The sequence below is a fragment of the Podarcis raffonei genome, chromosome 8 (genome assembly GCF_027172205.1).
Source record: "Podarcis raffonei isolate rPodRaf1 chromosome 8, rPodRaf1.pri, whole genome shotgun sequence".
In the NCBI taxonomy this organism is placed as follows: domain Eukaryota; kingdom Metazoa; phylum Chordata; class Lepidosauria; order Squamata; family Lacertidae; genus Podarcis; species Podarcis raffonei.
Window position 1 is genome coordinate 67,636,278 of NC_070609.1, and position 21,662 is coordinate 67,657,939.

General features: G+C 48.2%; 1 protein-coding gene across 14 annotated transcripts in view; it reads right to left on the bottom strand.

Moving 5' to 3' along the window:
* Positions 1-21,662, bottom strand: part of EPHB2 (EPH receptor B2) — a 119,080-nt gene that overhangs the window by 68,773 nt on the left and 28,645 nt on the right. For all 14 annotated transcript variants that reach the window (XR_008331890.1, XM_053400592.1, XM_053400587.1 and 11 more), the window contains exons 2-3: positions 21,580-21,644; positions 7,439-8,123 (exon numbers count right to left, since the gene is read on the bottom strand). Coding sequence is in view for 13 of the 14 variants with exons in the window: in XM_053400592.1 (XP_053256567.1) it covers positions 7,439-8,123; positions 21,580-21,644 (750 nt within the window). In the remaining variant the exon portion in view is untranslated. The remainder of the gene's footprint in view (positions 1-7,438; positions 8,124-21,579; positions 21,645-21,662) is intronic.

The following is a 21,662-nucleotide window of genomic DNA, read 5'->3' on the forward strand; positions in this document are numbered from 1 at the left end:
TTGTAGGACCCCAGTTCCCACCAACCCCAAGTCAGCACAGCCAATGGTTAGGGATGATGAGAGCTGAAGTCCAACAGCACCCTAACCATCTTAATCAATACTGGGATAGATGACAATGATAGAATCAGAAAATCTTAAGAGTTGGAAGGGATCCCAATGTTCATCTAGTCCAACCCCTTGTGATGCAGGGATTACAGCCACTGCTGCTAATGCAATTTCAGGATGAGCACTTTTGCCAATTAATGTTCTTTCACCTTCCTGGCGAAATTTGAATATTGTATCATGTAAGTAGTTTTGAGACATCTTGTGCGGTAAGCAATGGATAAGTGTAAGCAATAGTGACAACAGAGTTGCATACAACTAGGATTTAGTCAAAGCAGTCCTCCTGGAATCCATTGGACCCAGTGTGCATTGATTTAAGTGTAAATGCTTCAAGTAGGACTAGCTCTGGCTACAACACAATAAATAGATGGACAAATTGTATCCATCTTGGTGTAAATAAAGGTTTCCACACTACAACATTACAGCTAAACTTCTTTCTGGCTTTTATTCCCAGGGCTCGGCACTGGTGCCTGATACAAATTCTGAGTATTTTAGGGCACGTGCAATTTGAGGTTGGGTGAGAGACAGCCGCATAGGCAAGAAAATATCTCTCTTTTACAAACAGACAAACCCCGAATAGCCATGCAAATACACACACAATTGTGCAGGTGCCCCCGGTTTCTCACACATTAAATGTGTAAATATTTCAGACAAGGTTACAAGGGAAGGGAAGGTGCTGCACTGGCTTCAGCAAAAGCCAAGAGCTCCCCCTGCTAAAACCCCAGCCTACATTCTCTCCTGATCTAAGAGAGAGGAAATATAAAACTCAACCCCAAGCCTTTGGTTTTATTCCAAGGCGAACCTCGTGGTTTCTCCCTCCGCCTTGTGGGTTGTTCTGCAGTCTTGCAGTTTGCTGCTCAGTAAATTTCCACTGCATCATTTAAACTCAAGTTTTGTTAGTTAATTTTTAAAGCACAGACACACACAGCCTAGCTAAGGTAAGCATCTACTTCTGCCCATCCATCAAGTTTGTGGTTAAATACAATGATTGGCCTTCTTTTCCTGAGATTTCTATTTACACCCAGATTTCTATTACACCATGCAAGCATGATAGTATCCAGTTGCTTTGGATTTTGACTTCCTGCAGCCCTTACTTCCACAACCGATAGCCAGGGATGATGGGAGTTGTAGTCCAAAACTTCTAGAGAATGCCACGTCAGTGATCCCTGACTTACAGAGTTTAAGGGAGCTCTCAGGCAATGCTGTGCCAAAAATTGCACCCTCCCAGCTTGGCGAGCATTCTCCATCGATTGATTAGGAAAGAGGTGCATTCAGGAATTATCAAAACAGAGAGAAAATATTTTAAATAAAAAAAGAAGCCATAGAGGCCTGAACTGGAGTGTGCTCCCAATCCAGGGCCCAGACCAAATAAAGTCAAGCATTTTTTTTTCTAAGCAGGAAGTTGGCATTGGGCCCCACATCTGAAACAGGGAGCATGGGTTGTCTCCAGCTAAGTTCAGTACAGACCCACTGAACCTGAGTGAGCCATGTCCATTAACTTCAGTGGATGTACTCAGAGTAGGAGTCACATTGGACACAATCACAAGTTCTGGATCAAGACCCTGTGGCTGCTTTGGGATCCACATAAAAGCAGCTGGTTTGAGGATGCTCTCTCTCTCCACACACATAATGTGACAAACATTATGCATAATATTAAAGACGCATTTTGTTCCTGACTCTCCCCATCATCCAAACCAGCTGAAAACAGAACGGAAAGTTTAAGAGCCAGCAAGGGAGGCCTGCGGGGAACCAAGAATCAGCAATCTTGTAAGAAGCAATAAGAAAAACCAAAGAATGACTCACAACTAATAAATAAGACTTCCAGGAGTCGGGGAGGGGGGCTGTGCATGTGTTTTTAAAAACCATTTAGTAGTCTCTCATTGTTTCCAAATGTATTTAACGGAGCCTGCTTCTTTCTTCTCCTTTTGCTGCTCAGTAACTGAGGGTTTTGCTTCCACCCTGCAAAAGTGACAGGTCGACATGAAAGACACCCTCTGTCACAGAGGACTGAACACGGGGGCAAAGCAAAGCAGAGATTCCTGCTTTGGGAAGTGAAAAGTGGTTCACATATTTTAAAAATGTTGTGTGTGTGTGTGTGTCTTTTAGGGTAAACAGCCCAGACCTCCGCCTTATGCAGCAAGGGTGATTTTTAATCTTCTCCACAAGTGGGTTCTGCAAGACCATCTTGCAGCATGACCTTATTTCCTACCACAGTGCTGCTCAAAGCGGTGGGGGACCACCACTGCTACAGAGAATATTGAGTTTTCTATGTACTAACTCCTCTGTGATGCAAGCTGGGGGTGGGGGGTTGAATGGGCAATGGGCAATGGGCAGTAGCTCCTTGAATAGAGACTGGGGTCAACATAAGTCCCATAAGATGTTGTTAGACTCCCATCAGCCCCCAGCCAGAAAATCCAATGGCCGGGGATGATAGCTCAGGGTTGATAGATCACACACGGAGAGAGGATGTAGTTCAGCAGTAATAGAATCATAGATTTGTTATTGGAAGGGAACCACGAGCATCATCTAGTCCAATCTCCTGCAGTGCTGGAATCACATCGAAAGAATCCCTGCCAGAGGACTATTCTTATTCTTATTCTAATTTATGTACCGCCCTATACCCAGAGGCCTCAGGGCGGTGCACTGAAAAGATCAACATAAAACCCACAATATATACAATCAAAATAAAAATAACAACCCCCCCAAAAGAGCCACATTTTAAAAGGGCATTGGATAGGACTATCCAATGAAGGCGAACCCACCACCTTCTGAGGGAGTCCATTCCACTGTGAAACAACTCTGACTGTCATAAAGTTCTTCCTCATATTTAGTTAGAATCTCCTTTCTTGGAATTTGAATCCATTGGTTTGGGTCCTACCCTCTGGAGCAGCAGAAAGCAAGTAAGCTTCATTCACCATGTGACAGCCCTTTGGATATTTGAAGACTACTATCATTGCATCTCTCAGTCTTCACTTCTCCAGGCTGAGCATACCCAACCCCTTCAACCATTCCTCAGAAGGCTTGGCTTCCAGACCCTTGATCCCCTTGGTCACCCTCCTCTGCACACGTTCCAGCTTGTCAATGCCCTTCATAAACTGTGGTACCCAAAAATGGACACAGGACTCCAGGTGTGGTCTGACCACGGCAGAATAGAGTAGGACTATGACTTCCATTGAGCTAGACACTACAATTCCATTGATGCAGCCCAGAATTCCATTGCCCATTGCCAGTCAAGGCAGATGATACTGAGCTTGATGGAGCAATGCTCCGTATAAGGCAGCTACCCATGTTCCTACGTCCTCTCCCATTCAACATTGCACAGAAGGAGGAGAGATGTGAAGTGCTCATTGAGTTGCAGGGCTGCAGAAGTGAAAGCCCTTGGTGCTTGCCGAAAACTCTTCCTTTGACACCACCGTTAAAGGTACAGGAGCCCCATTCTGCATTTACAAACACACACACACACACACACACACACACACACACACACACAGTGCATCCAACCCTTCTGGGTCTTTTTCTTCTCTTGTGCTGCTGCAAAGCTTTGGTCTCCACCCGCTACTCTCTCATTGGTGCCTGGACTGCGATGCTGATAATAGAGGCGGCTCTGTGTGGCTGTGGCGGGGGTGGGAGGGAGGAGGAAGCCTTCTGTGTGCGTGTGCGCGAGGGACACAAAAGCACCCGCAGCTGTGTGTTTGCAAACAAGGCGGCCGAGCCGGGAGAGGGCCTGAAAGCAGTAATTGTCTTTAATTAAAGGAGCTGGGAGCTATCTCAGGCGGCGACAAAAGGCTGCGAAGCAACTCTGCCGCTCAGCGCTGCTGCAGATGGGTGTTCGCAGCAAGGCGGGGAGCAGAGGTGGGCCGCCCACCCCCTACAAACACACACACACCAAAGGGGCCCAGAGGGAAGAAACCCCCTTCCTTCAAGGCTGGCTGAGTCACCCAGAAGGCAGACCACCCCAGCGCTTGGCAACTCAGGTCTGACGCCTGCCAAGCCATTCCCTGGGGGCCTTTTGGGCATTCCTGAACAGGGAGAAGCACCCTGAATGAGGGCTGCAGCCAAAACCTGAGCTGGCCATGATCAGAGTCCAGGGACCTGCCTCTTCAGCCAGTAGTGAGGGATTGCAGGCCCAGTTGAATGTGGTCCTCCAAGCCTTTCCATCTGGCCCTTGGGACTCTGTCCAGGCCGTGCCTCTTGTTGGCCTTGATCTATGACCTCCTCAAGTGCCTGGCTGGAAGATGTCCTTAATGACTCTGGCTTACGTACATAGAGGTGTGTCTGTCTCCCTGTATTGTCTGTGTCTCTCTGTGTGTTTGTGTGTAAACCTCTGAATTCTTTCATGTCTAGAATGCACCCTATAGTATAAAGGTAAGAATCTCATCTGCTGCATATGGCCACTGCAAGGTTGCCCACTCATGAATGCCACCCTTGGGCCAAAGGAGGCTCCCTACCCTTCCCTGGACTTGACCACCAGCATCCAGACTGACAGGCAGCGCCAAAAATTATGGGATGGCTGTTTGACACATGAACCGGAGTGGCAACAACACAGAACTGCTTCTCAAGAGACAAGGTAAAAGTAAGGTAAAGGACCCCTGGATGGTTAAGTCCAGGCAAAGGCAACTACGGGTTTGCAGTTCTCATCTCGCTTTCAGACCGAGGGAGCCGGCATTTGTCCACAGACAGCTTTCTGAGTCATGTGGCCAGCATGACTAAACTGCTTCTGGTGCAACAGAACACTATGGCGGAAACCAGAGCGCACAGAAACACCGTTTACCTTCCCGCCACAGCGGTACCTATTTATCTCCTTGCAGTGGTGTGCTTTTAAACTGCTAGGCTGGCAGGAGCTGGAACAGAGTAACAGGAGCTAGCCACCATCGAGGAGATTCGAACCACCAACCTTCCGATCAGCAAGCCCAAGTGGCTCTGTGTTTTAGACCACAGTGCCACCCACATCCCTCCTCAAGAGACACCTAAGCTAGGGATTGCCAAAAATCTTCCCTCTAACCCTTCTCCAGCTACCTTCCAAGGCTGGGGTGGGCCTTGCCATGTTCCTATGGATTTATTTCCTTATACTATGTAGCATCCCACTTCATGCTATTGATTGTCCTATTGGTACTGAAGATGGAATCTTTCCATTCAAGGCCCATTCAGGATGCTGACTTCAACCAGCTTGTGAATCACAAGACTTGGCGATCAATGGAAATAAACAAATGTTCAGGCAGTAATTCTGCAGCTCCTGTGCTTAAGAACTGCTTAGGACCTACCCATCCAAGCTCTGTGGCCTTCTGAGCCTCCCCGTACCCAGAAGAGCCTCCAGAACACCCAACAACTTTGTTGTATCCGCATGGTGTTCACTTACCAAAACACAAAATGCGACTGCACATCAGGTGAGTCTGTGGCACCATACTGACAAAGCGTATAAGTTAACGCTCACATAGAAATACTCAGATATGCTCAGTTCATATTATTCAGAATTGTGCGTGCATTGAAAATGAAATATTTGTCTTGCCAGGCGAAAAAATTTTCCGCAACCCATTCCGTGGTGTGATCAGCAACTGGAATACAGACGCAACACAGATAAAATATTGAGGGGCTGAAACAAAAACCTGACCTGGCAATATTACCTGGTGCAGGTTGCATTGTGAGTCACTTTAGACTATCCTCTTTTATTAGAAGCCAGTGTGGTGCAGTGGTTAGAGTGTGGGACTAGGACCTGGGAGACCAGGGTTCAAATCCCCACTCAGCCATGAAACTCACTAGGTGACCTTAGGCCAGCCGCTGCCTCTCAGCCTAACCTACCTTGCAGGCTTGTTGTGGAGATTAAATGACAAGGGGGAGAACCATGTGGGCCACTTTGAACTCTTTGGAGAAAGAGGTGTGATATAAATGCAACAACAACACAGTTTCATCTTCTCTGAGGACATGGGTAGCCATCATGTACCTGACGACCATCACAAGATGAGATGGGAAGTCCCTTCTTATCCCTTATCCCCCCTTTTTAATATCATTTTTATGAAGTCTCTAAAAATATTTCAAAGCATTTATCAGCATATACATTTTTTTTAACATACAAAGTTTCTCCTTGACTTCCTAGCCCTCCTTTCCTGATGTTTGTTTTTTTACTCCTTTTTAATAAAGTGTGCTTTATAACACACATATTTTTATTATCTAAACCCACAACCATTTAATCTTTCAATAATCCACTGCTTATATTTCAAATCCTGCCTGCGACTTCATATATGGGTGATAATTTGATACATAATTCATCAGTGACCTCCATTCTTCCTTAAACACTTTGTCATTATGTCCTCTTAATCTGGCAGTTAATTTTGCTATTTCACCATAGTTCATCAGTTTCATAAGCCATTCCTTCTTACTTGGTCATCCTTTCCCTTTCCAGTTCTGTGCATACAAAAGTTCTAGCAGCTGTTGTCATATACAGTGGTACCTCGGGTTACAAACTTAATACGTTCCGGAAGTCCATTCTTAACCTGAAGCATTCTTAACCCGAGGTATGCATTCCCTACATAGGCCTTCCATGGCCCCATTATTCCAAGTAAAAAGGCTTTCAGGATTTATCAGTTTAAACATTCTTTTCAATTCATTATTTCCCATATCAATTATTTCCCAAAAGCCCTTCGCCATTTCACAGGACCACCCCATGTGATAAAATGACTCTCCTGTTGGCATTTTCAGCATATACTTGCTACATTTTTGTGAGTCCTTCCCACCATCTCCCTTTGACCCAACAGCTTTTTAGTGAGCCAATTCCGAATCGACCGTCCATCGCGAGGTGTCAGGCGTGGAGAGTCCTCCCCTCCCTTCGGTAACTTCACCGATAAGAATTAACGAGCAGTTGATAGATTTATAGTCCTTTTATTACAGCGTCATGTTGGGAGCACAAATACACAGCTCTCTGCAAGGAGGGCAGTTGGCTACTCTAAATCCTCCTTCTGACTTCCGCAGCATTTTGGGCGCCAATGGGATGTTCCTCCCTCCATCTGACTCCTTTGCTCTCTGATACATTTGGACCTCTGAGTCTGTGGTGGGGGTCCCTCACACTCTCCAGTGACATTTCAACTAGCTGCTCCCTCTTGTCAGGTTCTGTTGTCATTATCTCATAACTAGATAACTCCCCGCTAAGCTGTTCAGCTCCTGTCTCTCTCTCTGCTTCTGAACACACTGTGACCAAGAGGGGTGACTCTTCCCCCTCTAGTTCTCCATCTTCAGACCATTCCGACACGAGACGAGGCAGAGAATCCCACTCCCGCTCCCTTTCCTTGCCCCACGCACTCACCACAGAGAAGCCACATGGACCCTTGACGGAAGGTCATCTTACCTCTGCAGACCGTCCCGTTCTCCACCGATTCATAGCCCGCCTTGCACATGCAGCGCCCGATGGGGACCAGCCACTCCCCATCCCCGTTACAGTACAACTTGATCGGTACATCCACTTCTTCAGCGTTGGGGATGCAAGTACCCCGAGCTGCTACCAGTGACGTGCTCTCGGCTCCTGAGAGTGTCTCCTGGAAAACAGCTCCGTTCTGGATAATGCGAGGGCACTTGCGGTAGAAGACGCGGACGGCGATCAAGGACATGCAGCCCCCGTAGTCCTGGAAGGCCAGGTAAAAGCCATTCTTGGAGACGGGCCCAAAGCTGCGCACCTCGGTGTTTATCTTCATCACGCGGCCCCCTAGATCCACCTGGGAGAAGCTCTCGTCTGCCGCAATGGTGTCGACTTTCACCCAGGGGTTCTCCATCCAGGCGGGGAATGTCTTGGTTGCAGCGTCATAGTCGGACTCGTAATAGTAGAGGTTGAAGGTCTCCTTGCAGGACCCGGGGACGTTGGGGATGCTGCTACAGTCCCGGACCGAAAACTTCATCTCCACGTGGATGCGGTGGGCACCCCTCCTGCGGATGAACTTGGTCCTCAGCCAGTTGTTCTGGCTGGATTCAAAGACGTTGCACACCTGGTAAGTCCGAATCGTGTTCATGTTCTCGTCGTAGCCGCTCACTTCTTCCCACTGCGGAAGAGGAAAAGAGGAAAGTCAGAGCTCGGCACGCACAGCCCCGAAGGCATGGGGCAAACGGACAAGGCAGCAACGCCCCAGGGTTTTAGCTGAGCAGGTTGCGTGCCTTCTCAGGGGTGTCACTAACCCTATTGCTCAACCCCCCAGCTGCCCAAGCAGCTACAGCACCAGATGGTGAAGGGATGATAGAGAGAGAGAGCAATATTTTTGTTTTAACTAAAAATGCGTAAAACAGCTACAATACACATTTTGATACAACTGAGAATACAGCACAAAGCAATTCATCGTGCGACAACAGCAGTTCCAAAGCAGCTCAAAAAACCCAGCAACGATGTTGATTAAAACCTGAGAAAATAAAGTAGTTTTTTTAAATAAATAAAAAACCCACCTGCCTATTTTATTTGAAGCAGGTGCTAGGCAAATACAGTTTCAGGACTCCACAGTTTTAATTAATTTACTTATTTTGTAAAAAATATTGAAAACCACCACTATATATATATATATATATATAATATGTATATGGGTCGTGTGCGATAAAAATCATTATAGAACATTTTAAAACACACAATGCCAGAACAAAGGAATTCTCCCAAAACAGCTCAGCAAAACCAAAATGCTTTCAGCGGGAAATGGAATATCAGGATTGCAGGTGCCTGTCTGATTTCAAAAGGAACAGTGCCCCAAAAGCGCTGGTTGCCGCTATGCTGAAAGCCTTGGTTCGCATAGAAATGGAATGAATTTGAGATGATGGTGGGAGAGTCAGGAGGGCTTCTGGAGATGACTGTGGCACTGTATAAAGGACAAGGTGGTCCTTCAAGTCACCTGGTTCTAAGAATTTATACAATAGCAGTAACACCTTGAACTTAGCTGGTAACATAAAAGGTAAAGGTAAAGGGACCCCTGACCATTAGGTCCAGTCGTGACCGACTCTGGGGTTGCGGTGCTCATCTCACTTTATTGGCCGTGGGAGCCGGCGTACAGCTTCCGGGTCATGTGGTCAGCATGACTAAGCCACTTCTGGCAAACCAGAGCAGTCTAGGACAAAAAGGACACAAATAAACCCAGGCTCGTTGTGGACTTTAGGGCCGTCAATTTGGTGTCGGAGCCTGTGACCTTCCCAATGCCCAGGATCGACGACATTTTGACGAGAGTGAGGAAAGGAATTTTTTTTACCAAGCTGGACCTCAGGGGAGCATACAACTTGATCAGGATGAGGGAGGGGGATGAATGGAAGACCACAATGTTCACACCCCTAGGGGCATTTGAGTACTTAGTTATGCCTTTTGGATTACAGTCAGGCTCCGCCTGTTTTCAAGCTTTCATGCACCACGTGTTGGGGTCTCTGCTTTACAAGAACTGCGTAGCCTTCTTGGACGACGTCTTGATTTATTCAGACAACGAGGAGCAGCATGTCAGAGACGTCAGGGAAGTGTTACAACGATTGCTGAAGCACCAGTTGTGGGTCAAGCTAGAAAAATGTCAGTTTCACGCCAGAGAAGTCGAGTTTCTGGGCTACAAGTTATCTGCAAAGGCCTAGCGATGGACCCAAGCAAGGTGCAAGCAGTGTTGGAGTGGAAGGCTCCCAAAACACGGAAGGACGTGCAAAGGTTCCTAGGGTTCAGCAACTTCTACAGGAAGTTCATCAAGAACTTCGCCCACTTGACAGCACCCATCACGGATTGTCTCAGTAGCAAAAGGAAGTTCGTGTGGACAGAGGAAGCCCAGCAATCCTTTGAAAAACTGAAGGCGTTCGCGTCAGAAGAGCAACTCCTGCACGTCGATTTGGAGAAACCCATGAGGCTAGAGACCGACGCGTCCGACAGGGCCATCGGGGCGGTCCTCTTGCAGCCAGGGAGGAGCAAGCAGGAATGGAAACCGTGTGCCTTTTTCTCGAGGAAGCTGAGCAAGTCGGAGCAAAACTACACCATGTATGACCGAGAACTGCTCACGATCTACGCGGCCTTTCGTTGTTGGCGTCATCTACTGATAGGAGCGCAACATCAAATCCAAGTTTGCACCGATCACAAGAACTTAGAGTACTGGAGGACTGCACGAGTACTCAACCAGAGACAGATTCGATGGGCACAGGAGTTCTCCAAGTTTTCTTTCGAAATCCGGTATGTGCCAGGAGAGGAAAACGTAAGAGCAGACGCTCTCTCCCGGAAGCCGGAGTACTTGGAAGGAGAGGGGCCGCTGGAGACACGACACATTATCCCCGAGGACCGATGGGTGTGTGGGGGAACCTTGGTGGGAAAACTGGCCGGGCTTACCAGAAGCGATGTGTTCGCACAAACTAAAATCCAGGAACTCCGAAACGGGAGAGGGGCCCAAGAAGGGTTTGAGGAGAAGGAAGGGGTGCTGTACTATAAAGGGGCGCTGTATGTACCAGGGGAGACCCTGAGGGGAAAGTTACTCAAACAACTTCACGACAACCCCACAGCTGGGCACTTTGGACAGCACAAAACCATGATGCTGGTCACCAGGCAGTTCTGGTGGCCCAGGGTGAGGGAGGATGTACGGGAATATGTACGGGGGTGCGACAGCTGCCAAAGGGCAAAGGGGGAGCGGACTGCCCCCGCAGGTTTACTGGAGCCCTTACCCACACCGGGAAAACCCTGGGAGGTGGTGTCCATTGATTTTATGACCGATTTGCCCAACTCCCAGGGAAAGACAGCGGTCATGGTAGTGGTCGACTTACTGACGAAAATGTGCCATTTTATAGCTTGCTCCCATGCGGTGACGGCAGAGGAGACAGCCCGGTTGTTTGTGGAGCACATTTTCAGGTTGCATGGCGCCCCCTTGAGGGTTATCTCCAACCGCGGGAAACAATTTACTTCCTGGTTCTGGAGGAAGCTCATGAGCTTGCTGCAAGTCGAGGTGAGCTTCTCGACGGCGAGGCACCCAGAGACCAACGGGCAAGCAGAAAGAGCGAACAGTATACTCCAGCAATACCTATGCTGCTACGTCAGCGAGAAGCAGAACGACTGGGTAGAGAAACTAGCGCTAGCAGAATTTGCGTACAATAACGCTGAACATGTGTCCACGGGAATGAGCCCATTCATGGCCAATCATGGGTGTCATCCCAGGGCCTTCCCGGGGAGTGGGGAGGAAAACTGGAGAGTACCCGCGGCGGAGCAGTTTGTGGAAGAAATGGAGGCCCTGCACCAGCAACTTAAGATGAACTTGGAGCGGGCCAAGGAAGTTTACAAGAGGCAGGCAGACAAGCACCGCAGGGAAGGGGAGACCATACGGGTGGGGGACCAGGTGTGGTTATCCACCCAAGGGTTACCCTTCAAAGGGGGGTGCAAGAAGTTGCAGCCCCGATGGCTGGGGCCATTTGAGGTAACACAGCAGGTAAATCCCGTGGCATTTAGGCTCAAGTTGCCCGACAGCATGAAAATACACCCGGTGTTCCACAGGTCCCTACTCTCACCACACAGGGAGGGGCGGGAATTCCCGGGGCGAGAGGGAGAAGTCACCACACACCCACAGGTAGAAGAAAGGGAACACCATCACTCAGCCACGGAGATACTCGATTCAAGGTGGCGAGGGCACCAGGTGGAGTACTTGGTGGCTTGGGAAGGGGAACCCGGGTCAGAAAACACGTGGGTTCCTGCGGAAGCCATCAATGACAGATATCTGGTAGAGGTATTCCACCGCCAGTTCCCGGACAAGCCCAAATCCCTAGAGATATTCTGGGAGGAGCAATTTGGAACCACAGACAACGAAGAGGGCTTTGAGGGGTTCTCTGACTCCGAGGGGGAGGGAGGAGAGGCTTTGGAGGAAGAAGAATCGGACTGGGAGGGCCACTCCGTTGGCAGGAATCAGAGCGGGTGGGAAGCGGGGTTCGAATCCACTGAGGATGGTGACAGTTCCTTCCGGGGGTTCCCTGCCTCGTCGGCCGAAGAAGGGGACGAAATTGGTTCCACGGGTCAGGCCGGGGGTGGAGGGGGTCCTGGAGGGGAGGTGGATGTCAGGGAACTGACGTCAGAGCGAGAGGCGAAGGGGAGGCTCCCAGATTCTGCTGGCGAAGGACCCAGCACCAGGAGGAGAAGTAGCCCGGTAGAGGGGGAAGGAAATCAGCGCAACACCAGGAATAAAGGGGGGCAGATGGGGGACGCGGAGAGAGAGCTCCGGGACTCTTCACTGGACATCAGTGAGGAGAGCACAGGTTCTCCACTACCCACGCCCTCCCTGCGCAGAAGACTCCCGCGCAGCAAGAGGAGGAGGAGACTGGGAGTCAAACAGCTTCTATGCTGGAAGAGGTTTAAGAAATGCCCATAGACAGATTCTGCTAGCGACTGAGACAGCCACACGGAGAGGGGCTGTGCAGTCAGAACGGTTTAACAAGGCAATTTAGCCTAGAGAGGTGGCAGTTTACGCACGAGTAACTCATACCCATTACATGTACCACCTGTATATCATTTTCATAATATTCTCTCTTAAGGCATTACATGCCGTAAATTTCATACCGGTGGTCCACAACTGTTCCCAGTCAGCAAACATAATGTTATGACCAATATCTTGTGCCCATTTAATCATAGCAGATTTAACCGTTTCATCCTGCGTATTCCATCTTAACAGCAAGTTATACATTCTTGAAAGTATCTTAGTTTTGGGATCTAACAATTCTGTTTCCAATTTTGATTTTTCCACCTGGAAGCCAATTTTTTTGTCCAAATTATAGGCCTCTCTTATTTGATAATAATGAAGCCAGTCTCGCACTTTATCTTTTAATTTCTCAAAACTCTGCAATTTCAATTTATCTCCTTCTTGTTCCAATATTTCCCAATATTTCGGCCATTTGGCCTCCATATTGAGCTTTTTCTGAGCCTTCGCTTCCATTGGTGACAACCACCTTGGGGTTTTATTTTCCAGTAAGTCTTTGTATCTTATCCAGACATTGAACAATGCTTTCCTGACAATATGGTTTTTAAATGCTTTATGTGCTTTAACCTTGTCGTACTCTGGTTTCACCTCAGATCGTATAAATCTTTCGCCTTTTGCAGGAGCCACAGTTAAAGGCTCTCCATCCTCTAGTTCTGCTGCAACCAAAGGTGCAGAGCCAGCACTAGACATTTTGCCACCTGAAGCCAAGGATGTGATGTATGGAAGCCAACTGGACAGGTAGTTACAATTTATTTTGACACTGGCAGTAGGATAGTATCTTCCACCCCACAAGGTTCGTTTTGGGTGTGCGGGGAAGGATATGCTGCGGAGAATATCCAGCTCTGTCCTCCAATGGAAAGAAATTGTTGGTGAGGAGAATTTAGGAAGAACAGCTGGGGAACTTGCTGCTGCCACCCACCAAACATCTACCACCTGAGGCAGTCACTTCCCTTTGCTCAAGGGAAGAGCCGGCTCTGCAAATGTGTGCAGTCCACCTTATTTTGCCTCTCGACCAGGCTATATTCACACGGCAGTTTCTTCCATTTGCCTGGCATTTCCCCAATTGTTCATTTCCATGTTGTGTCTGAGCTTTCATACGATGCAACAGCCATTTCTGGAAACAGAACTCTCTATCCGGCACAACTTCCATGTGATTTGCTTGCAGAAAAGAAATATATTTGCAACGAACACTCCTGTGAGTGGCTTTCTGTTTCTGTGAGTGGTTTTCACATTGTGGCAAAGCCCAGATATCGGCCTGAGATTGTGGGAGGCTGCTGTCCATGGGTGGCACTGCTATCACCCATGGTCTGGAGTGCCTAAGATCCCTGCAAAATCTTTTTTGTAGTGCAGATGATGGGGTGAGAGGAAGACATGATAGGCAGAAGTCCTGCCATATCGCTTTCAGCTCCCTTAGACCAGTTGTAGGGAACCTTCTCCTGCTTTGTGGGCCAAATTTGACAGGGGGGTGGGGCTTTCCACCTGCCAATCCCCTGATGTCACAAAGATGTCAGGCGATGGGGGACTTTTCAGTCCCCAAGTTGGACCAGACATGGGGCTCGTGAGGGAGTTTCATGCAGGGAACCTCCTTGCACAACCAGGGCTAGAAGCAAACAGGATTGGGTTCTGCCTCCCCACCTGAGACAAACTGTCTGTCTCCATCCTGAGAAACAATGGCATTATTATTTTCCCTCTCATTTCTGCTCAAAACATGTACCTGTATGGCTGATGCTTACCTGCCAGTTGATGCCGCCTTCTTATGGGACATGGATTTCTGCAATTTTCTTGGCCAGTATTGAATTTTGAAAATTATAGTTCTCGGGGAATGAGATGCTGTGCACTGAACTGATAACAACTTGGTGTGAAAATGCACTTTCTGGCTGAAAGTGGGGGTGTATATTTTTGGATGGCAGCTGCCAGACCTTGAAGAATCCTTAGGGAACCAGCTCTTTGAGAAGAACACATAGGGGTGGAAAGAATCATACAATTGTCCAGCTGGAAGGGACCTCCAGGGGTCATCTGGTCCAGCCCCCTGCAATGCAGGAACCACGGCTAAAGAATCTCTGGCAGCGGCCACAAACCTGTCTATTCTGGTTTCTCTCAGTTTCTCAGAAACAGAAACGTTTGTCTTGAAGCTTGTCATAAAAAAAAGCAAATATGGGGGGGAAGCGTGAGGGAGGCCCTTCTGCGACTGACAGGCCTCGCCTCTGATCAGAGAAAACGCCTTTACCAGGGATCTCCGACCACAGTGCTTTGGGGGAGGGATGCTGAAGCGGTGTATCCATTTGCTCCTGTCCATTCTGTTCTGTGTTGTTTGCTAGTTCTGCTTGCTTGGGAAACGCAGGGCATCAAAGCCATTCTGCCTCTATGCCACATGCAAGCACATCCTCTCCTGTCAACTCAGCTTTGCATTTTCACCCCCGCCCTCCTGGGCCCCCGGTCGCCTGCCCTAGTGACATTTGGTTTCAACTGAGAAGAACACAAGCCAGGAGTGGGGGGGGGGAATCTCAACTCCTGGCACCTGAAATACAGTGGACGCTCGGGTTGCAAACGTGATCCGTGTGGGATGCACATTTGCAACCTGCAGTGTTTGCAGCCTGCGTCCGCACATTTGCGCACGCACGGGTTAAGATTCGGCACTTCTGCCCATGCGCAATCACCAAAACCCAGAAGTAACCAGATCTGGTACTTCCTGGTTTTGGCGGTCCGCAATCTGAAAAAACGCAACCTGAAGCATCTGTACCCAAGGTATGACTGTACTGCAGGTTACTTTCCAAGGAGCACTTTCATGATTCAAGGCCATTTTTGGGAAGGGGATGTCTTTTTGTTCTTTTTTTTAAAAAGCAACTTAATAATAATAATAATAATAATAATAATAATAATAATAATAATAATTTGTTATTTGTACCCCGCCCATCTGGCTGGGCTTCTGCAGCCACTCTGGGCGGCTTCCAACAAAGATTAAAAATACATTAAAATGTCACACATTAAAAACTTCCCTGAATAGGGCTGCCTTCAGATGTCTTCTAAATGTCAGGTAGCTGTTTATCTCTTTGACATCTGATGGGAGGGCATTCCACAGGGCGGGTGCCACTACCGAGAAGGCCCTCTGCCTGGTTCCCTGTAACATCACTTCTCGCAGGGAGGGAACCACCAGAAGGCCCTCAGTGCTGGACCTCAGTGTCCGGGCTGAACAATGGGGGTGGAGATGCTCCTTCAGGTATACTGGACTGAGGCCATTTAGGGCTTTAAAGGTCAACGCCAACACAAAACAGAGGCGTCAACCCTGCAGGGTGTCAGGCATGAAGGAGAGTGACGGTGCCGGGTCTGCCTTCTCGTGGGAAGATGATGTCACAGGTCAAGGAGGTCTTGGCCTTTTGCAGTTTTCCCATTCCACCTGCCCCTGCTTCCTGCTTGATGCCCCACCCCTTACCAAAGGAGCGGGGCGAGTTGCCCATAGGGATGGGGCGCACTATGGGGCCTCTGGAGTCTGCTTGCCTCCTCCCACTCAGCCGCCCTACAGCTGGGGGGGGAGGCAGCGGGTGGACCGTTTGGGCAGCTCAGATCCTGCGCGTGTCCAAGCCACCACATCTCTCCCAGGAGAGACACGTGGCTCGGGCACGCTGCAGGCCCCACGGTGAATGCCGCACGGCATTTTGTCACCCCCCTCAGTGGTGACACCTGAGTCAGCCTGCCCCCACCACACACCTCTTCACCCGCCCCTTGCCAGCCACGGATTGGTCTGCACCACCTAACAAGACTCGCAGGAATCTGTGACTGTCTGAACCTGACTTATTTGATGCCAGAGTCCCTCGGAATGCGCCCAATTTGGCTCAGGACTCAGCCAAATCTGGTGCACACCGCTCCTTTAAAGATGCCTAAATATAAAAGCACTCCTAGGCTGATTTATCTATGTGTTGTTCAGTTTCCTGATCCACAGACACCTGTCTCCAGTTTGCTACTTTCGTACAAATTCCCCACTAAGCGCATCTGAAGCATTAAGCGATTCCTCTTTAACCATCCCCAAACTGTAAAGGCTGTCCTTGCCCGAGAACCCCAGCAGCACTCCGTCTGAAATTTGGCAGGATCCATCCTCTCACAGGAGGCTAACAAGCATGCAGATATCATTCATTTCTGCCAAAAATGAAAGAGGCTACAGATGGCTTCCTTTAAAAATAATAATAAAATAGAAAAGGTTCCCATCACAAAATCCCTGGACCTATCTGCCTGCAATTTGGCAGGCTCCATCCACTCGTGCCGAGCAACTCTATCCACAAGTGTCATCAAGTTCCGTCAAAAGGGAAACAAGTTATAGCCTCTCCCACCCAGCCATTTTTCATGTGATAATTAAAAAAAGAGGGAGGCACAAGCTTTTCTTTCATTTTTCTAAATTGGGATTTGGGTCTGAACTGAACTGGGAAATTTTCAAAGCGCTGAATTGGTGTCCAAGCCAAATCTAGTAGTTGGCGTGCACAACTCTGCCCAATTGCAAGAAAATAAGATTTAGACACAATATTAGGAAAGACGCCCAGATGGCACACACTGTTTGACAGTGGAGCAGATGGTCTCACAAGGTGGGGAATTATCCTTCACTGCAAGCAAAGGCTGGGTGGCCCACCTTTCAGGGCTGTTGTGGCAGGGATTTCCTGCATCAGCAGGTCAGTGGTGGACTAGATTGGATGACCTCTGAAGCCTCTTCCAACTCTACTATTATTATTTATTTATTAAATTAGTATACCGCCCTTCATCCATAGATCTTGGGGTAGTTTGCAACATGATAAAAAAAACACAAAATACATAATAAAAACAAGAACAAACAAACCAATACCCCCCCAAAAAAAATTAAAAGGGTGTAGGATGTTCATCAGCCAAAGGTTGAAGTTTTCACCTAGAGCCTAACAGTGTATTTTAACTACTCTATTCCAAACCTAAAAATGGAAAGCGTAACGCTGGTGGTCGACAAAAGAGGTTTGAAGATGCTCTCAATGTAAATCTAAAAAAAGGTAGTATAAACACCAACAACTGGGGAACACTGGCCTGCGAGCACTCCAACTGGAGAACAATCTTGACCAAAGGTGTCATGGACTTTGAAGATGCTCAAACTCGGGACGAAAGGGAGAAATGAGCTAAGAGGAAGACATGCTGGCAAACCCTCACTGTGATCAACTCCCGCCTGGAAACCTATGTCCCCATTGTGGAAGGATGTGTGGATCCAGAATTGGCCTCCACACTTACAGACTTACAGACTCACTGTTAAGACTTACAGACTCACTGTTAAAACTGTGTTCATGGAAGACAATCTTACTCAGCTATGAGGGATCAAAGAAGAAGAAGAAGAGGAAGAAGAAAAGTATATAATGAAGGCACCAGCCAAAACTCCATGAATCATGCCTTCTATTTAACCCCTGTGCCCCACCTCAGAGATGGACATTTCTGCTGGTCCATCAGAACTCTTCATCAAAAATTAAAAGGTAAAAGAAGAGTTCTGGAGAAGCCTGGCCACAGCAACCTCCTGTGATAACTCATCAGAACAGGAGGGACTTACGTGCAGCCCTCTTAATCTTAGAGGAACTTCTGGTTGCCCCCACCCCCTGGAAAACAGGCGTATCCATGAATACCAGGGACAAAATAACAGGAAATGTCATTGGTACCTTGCTCACATGTTTCCAAGAAGCCTCTTGGACCAGCCACAGGAGTAAGATGGACTCTGTTGACATCCACCCTTTCATGGAAAGTCTGCTTAGGTTCTGAGTAGCTCCTGAAACCTGCTGTGTCTGCACTTCCTGAGTCTGAGCAAAACCCAGAAATTGTTGGTTCAGCCTGGCTCCCTTCAGTCCCTGCTTAGACCTGCTCCCCATCCTGCCTCTGTCCTCCTCCCCTCCCCTCCTGGCAGCTGCTCTCTGCTCCAGACTTCCTCTCTGGCTAATTGATCCCAGCTCACACCCTACAGGATCGCTGTGGCAGTTCCTGCCAGGTGAATTCCATCACCATGACCCAAGTGGTTCAGGTTTACTGGCTACTGGCTGGACTCCCGACGCTAATAGCAAGGAAAACACTTAGCGTTCACATAGCATGAAGCAGTCAAAGCGTTCGGCACACACATTAGCTCTGCAGATCCTGCAACTAATCTGCAAGGAAGCGAAGTGCTATGATTTGCCCCCATGTTACAGATGGGGAAGCCCGAGTCTGCAAGAGCGTCCCAGTGTGCCTAAGGCCAAGTCATGAGTTCACAGCTCTGGCCAAATTTTGACTTGGGGCTTCAGTGCTCAGAGCACAGTTCCTCGATCATCCTGCCTCTACTTTGATGATGCCCTAATGATCCCTTCCAACTCTACAATTCTATGGTTCTGTTATTCCAAGCCCAAAGGGCAGAAGCAGCGCCCTCTCCTTTATGTCCCAAGTACCAGCCCCAGCCCCAGGGCAGTGACGCATTCGTTCACCCCTTGCTTGCCCAATACATGTGGCCCCTAAAAGATAAGGTAAAGGTAAAGGACCCCTGGACGGTTAAGTCCAAGCGAATATGGGGTTGTGGCGCTCATCTCGCTTTCAGGCTGAGGGAGCCGGCGTTTGTCCGCAGACAGCTTTCCGAGTCATGTGGCCAGCATGACTAAACTGCTTCTGGTGCAACGGAACACCGTGATGGAAACCAGAGCACACGGAAATGCTGTTTACCTTCCCGCCGCAGCGGTACCTATTTTTCTACTTGCACTAGTATGCTTTCAAACTGCTAGGTTGGCAGGAGCTGGGACAGAGCAACAGGAGCTCACCCCATCAAGGGGATTCGAACTGCTGACCTTCTGATCGGCAAGCCCAAGAGGCTCAGTGGTTCAGACCACAGCACCACCCACGTCCCTATGTGGCCCCTAGAAGGCTGCCAAAGAGGCTATTTGGCCCTCAGGCTGAAAAAGACTTCACACCCCTGGCCTAGCTGGGTGGAGGCAGTAAACTGCAATCATACCGCTTTGCTTTCTCCTTGTTGGTTGGCTTAGAAAGCAACCCCAGGTGGTTTGCGCCTGACAGAACTATAATTCCCAGCATGCATACCAAACTAGTTCCCAGGGTTCTTTAGTGATGTGTCTTAAATGTGCTTCAAATCTGCAGTGTGTACACAGCCCATGCTGTTGAAGAGGGCATTCAAGACCTTTACGAGTTTAAATAAAAGCAGATCCACGTGAAAACACATCGAAGGCTCAGTTAGCACACATGGCTTCCCCTAAATAATCCTAGGAACTGTTGCTTACTAAAGGTGCTGGGAATTGTAGCTCTATGTGTGTGGGAACTACAGTTCCCAAGAGTCCCTGGAGGCATATGCCTTGAGTTTCCTTAACTAGCTTCTTTCCTAACTCCCAGCATCACTACCAGCTTTTGCTTTTTATCCTTGCAGCTTATTTGATTGACCAGTTGCCAGTTGATTTGGGTTATGCATAATATGCTTATCTTTAATTTGCATTTGATTCTTCCAGCGCAGATGCCTTCAGTTCAAAATGATGGGTCGTATATATGCATATTTTCTTTTAACAAATGAAATACAGCCTCTAGAAAGCTCCCTGCTTCTGATTTACTTGTCTGAGACGGGTCTGGCTTACTGTAGCTGCTTGCTAGGTTACATCTGCAAGCAGATTTTGTGTGTGTGTGTGTGTGTGTGTATGTGTGTTGAGACTACCTGGGGGAAATAAGCATTTCCTTGGATTCAACACCACAAAATGCTTTATTTGCATACCCCCCCAAAAAAACCCTATTCAAAGTGTGATGCCTAAACATCAACTTGCTTCCCGCAATGGCATCCAAAGTGTCCCCACCCTCAATTAAACACCTTTTTTAAAAAAATAAAAAATAAATTGCCATGAATTTAATTAATCAACTAATTGCGTTCATTAGCGCTGTCAGCCTTATCAGAATTATTATATGAGAGTTTGTGGCATTCCGACGGAAAATTACCTAGGCATTTTCCTCGGTGCAATTCGCAAATGAGCAGCGAGCATTTGGAGCCTTCTCCTTATACATATTACATGGAGGGTTCTGAAATTGGCTTGGGGAGGGGGGAGCTTTTCATCAAAAACCTGCAAATCTTCTCCCTCCCTCTCCCTTGTCAATATTGAAGAGGCTCAGCGGTAGATTGCATGCTTTGAATGCAGAAGGCCCTAGGTTCTATCCCAGACACCTCTGGTTTAAAGGATTGGGTTGCAAGGAATGGGAAAAGCCTCTGTCCGAGATCCTGAAGAGCAGCTGCCAGTCAGAGTAAGCAATACTGGGTTGGATGAGCTAATGGTCTGACTCAATATAAGGCAACTTGTCAGGAGGGCATGTCAAAGGTTTGAGGTTCAATCCCCAGATCAGGGAAGCGGGTGATGGCCAGGACTCTTTTCAGCCTGAGAGTCAAACAGTTGGAGCTGGCATTAGGCAGCTACCAGTGTTGCTGTCCGTCATGCACTGCATGCTTTGCATGTTTGCAACCCTGCCAGATAATTCAAATTGTATCCACCGTCTCCCACCACCAAGTCATCACAGCACAACTTGCAACCCTGAAGAGCCACTTGAAGCTAGCCCGTTTCCCTCTTTCTTGGAGACCAATATAGAAAGTTGTCCCTGACCAAGGAGACCTTTCTCATGTCTAAAGATGGGCATACATTCGATTCACATTTATAGGCAAACTTGCCTTGTTCACACTTCCCGCACGCAAACTGAAAAACAGCTGCCCTTCGAAATTCACACTTCTCCAAATTCTGCAGTTCACCTATCCGGCTGAGAAATGCATACAAAAATGCAAAACACTGGGATAAAAAAACATATATCTGTGAAAATGACTTCCAGAGATGCATTCGATCAGGGGAAATGCTTTTGCCAAAATGTGTATATTAGGAGAAACCTGCACAAAGCACTGATTAGTTTTCATGAGGAGTTTTTTTAAAAAAAGCAAATTGGTGTAGAAATGGGGAGAACTGAGTTTAAGATTGGGGAAATGAGAAACGCCAAAACTGATAGGTTCACACATCCCTGCTCATGTCGGACTGATGAAGCCCCTCTTCCCCACTCCGGTTCCTGTGCCTCTTCCCCACAAACTCACCCCTGATGGTGGATGCACTGTCCAGCCTAGCTCTGCCGTTGCTGTGGTGGAGTCCATCAGTGTTTCTGCAGGTGAACAGAAAA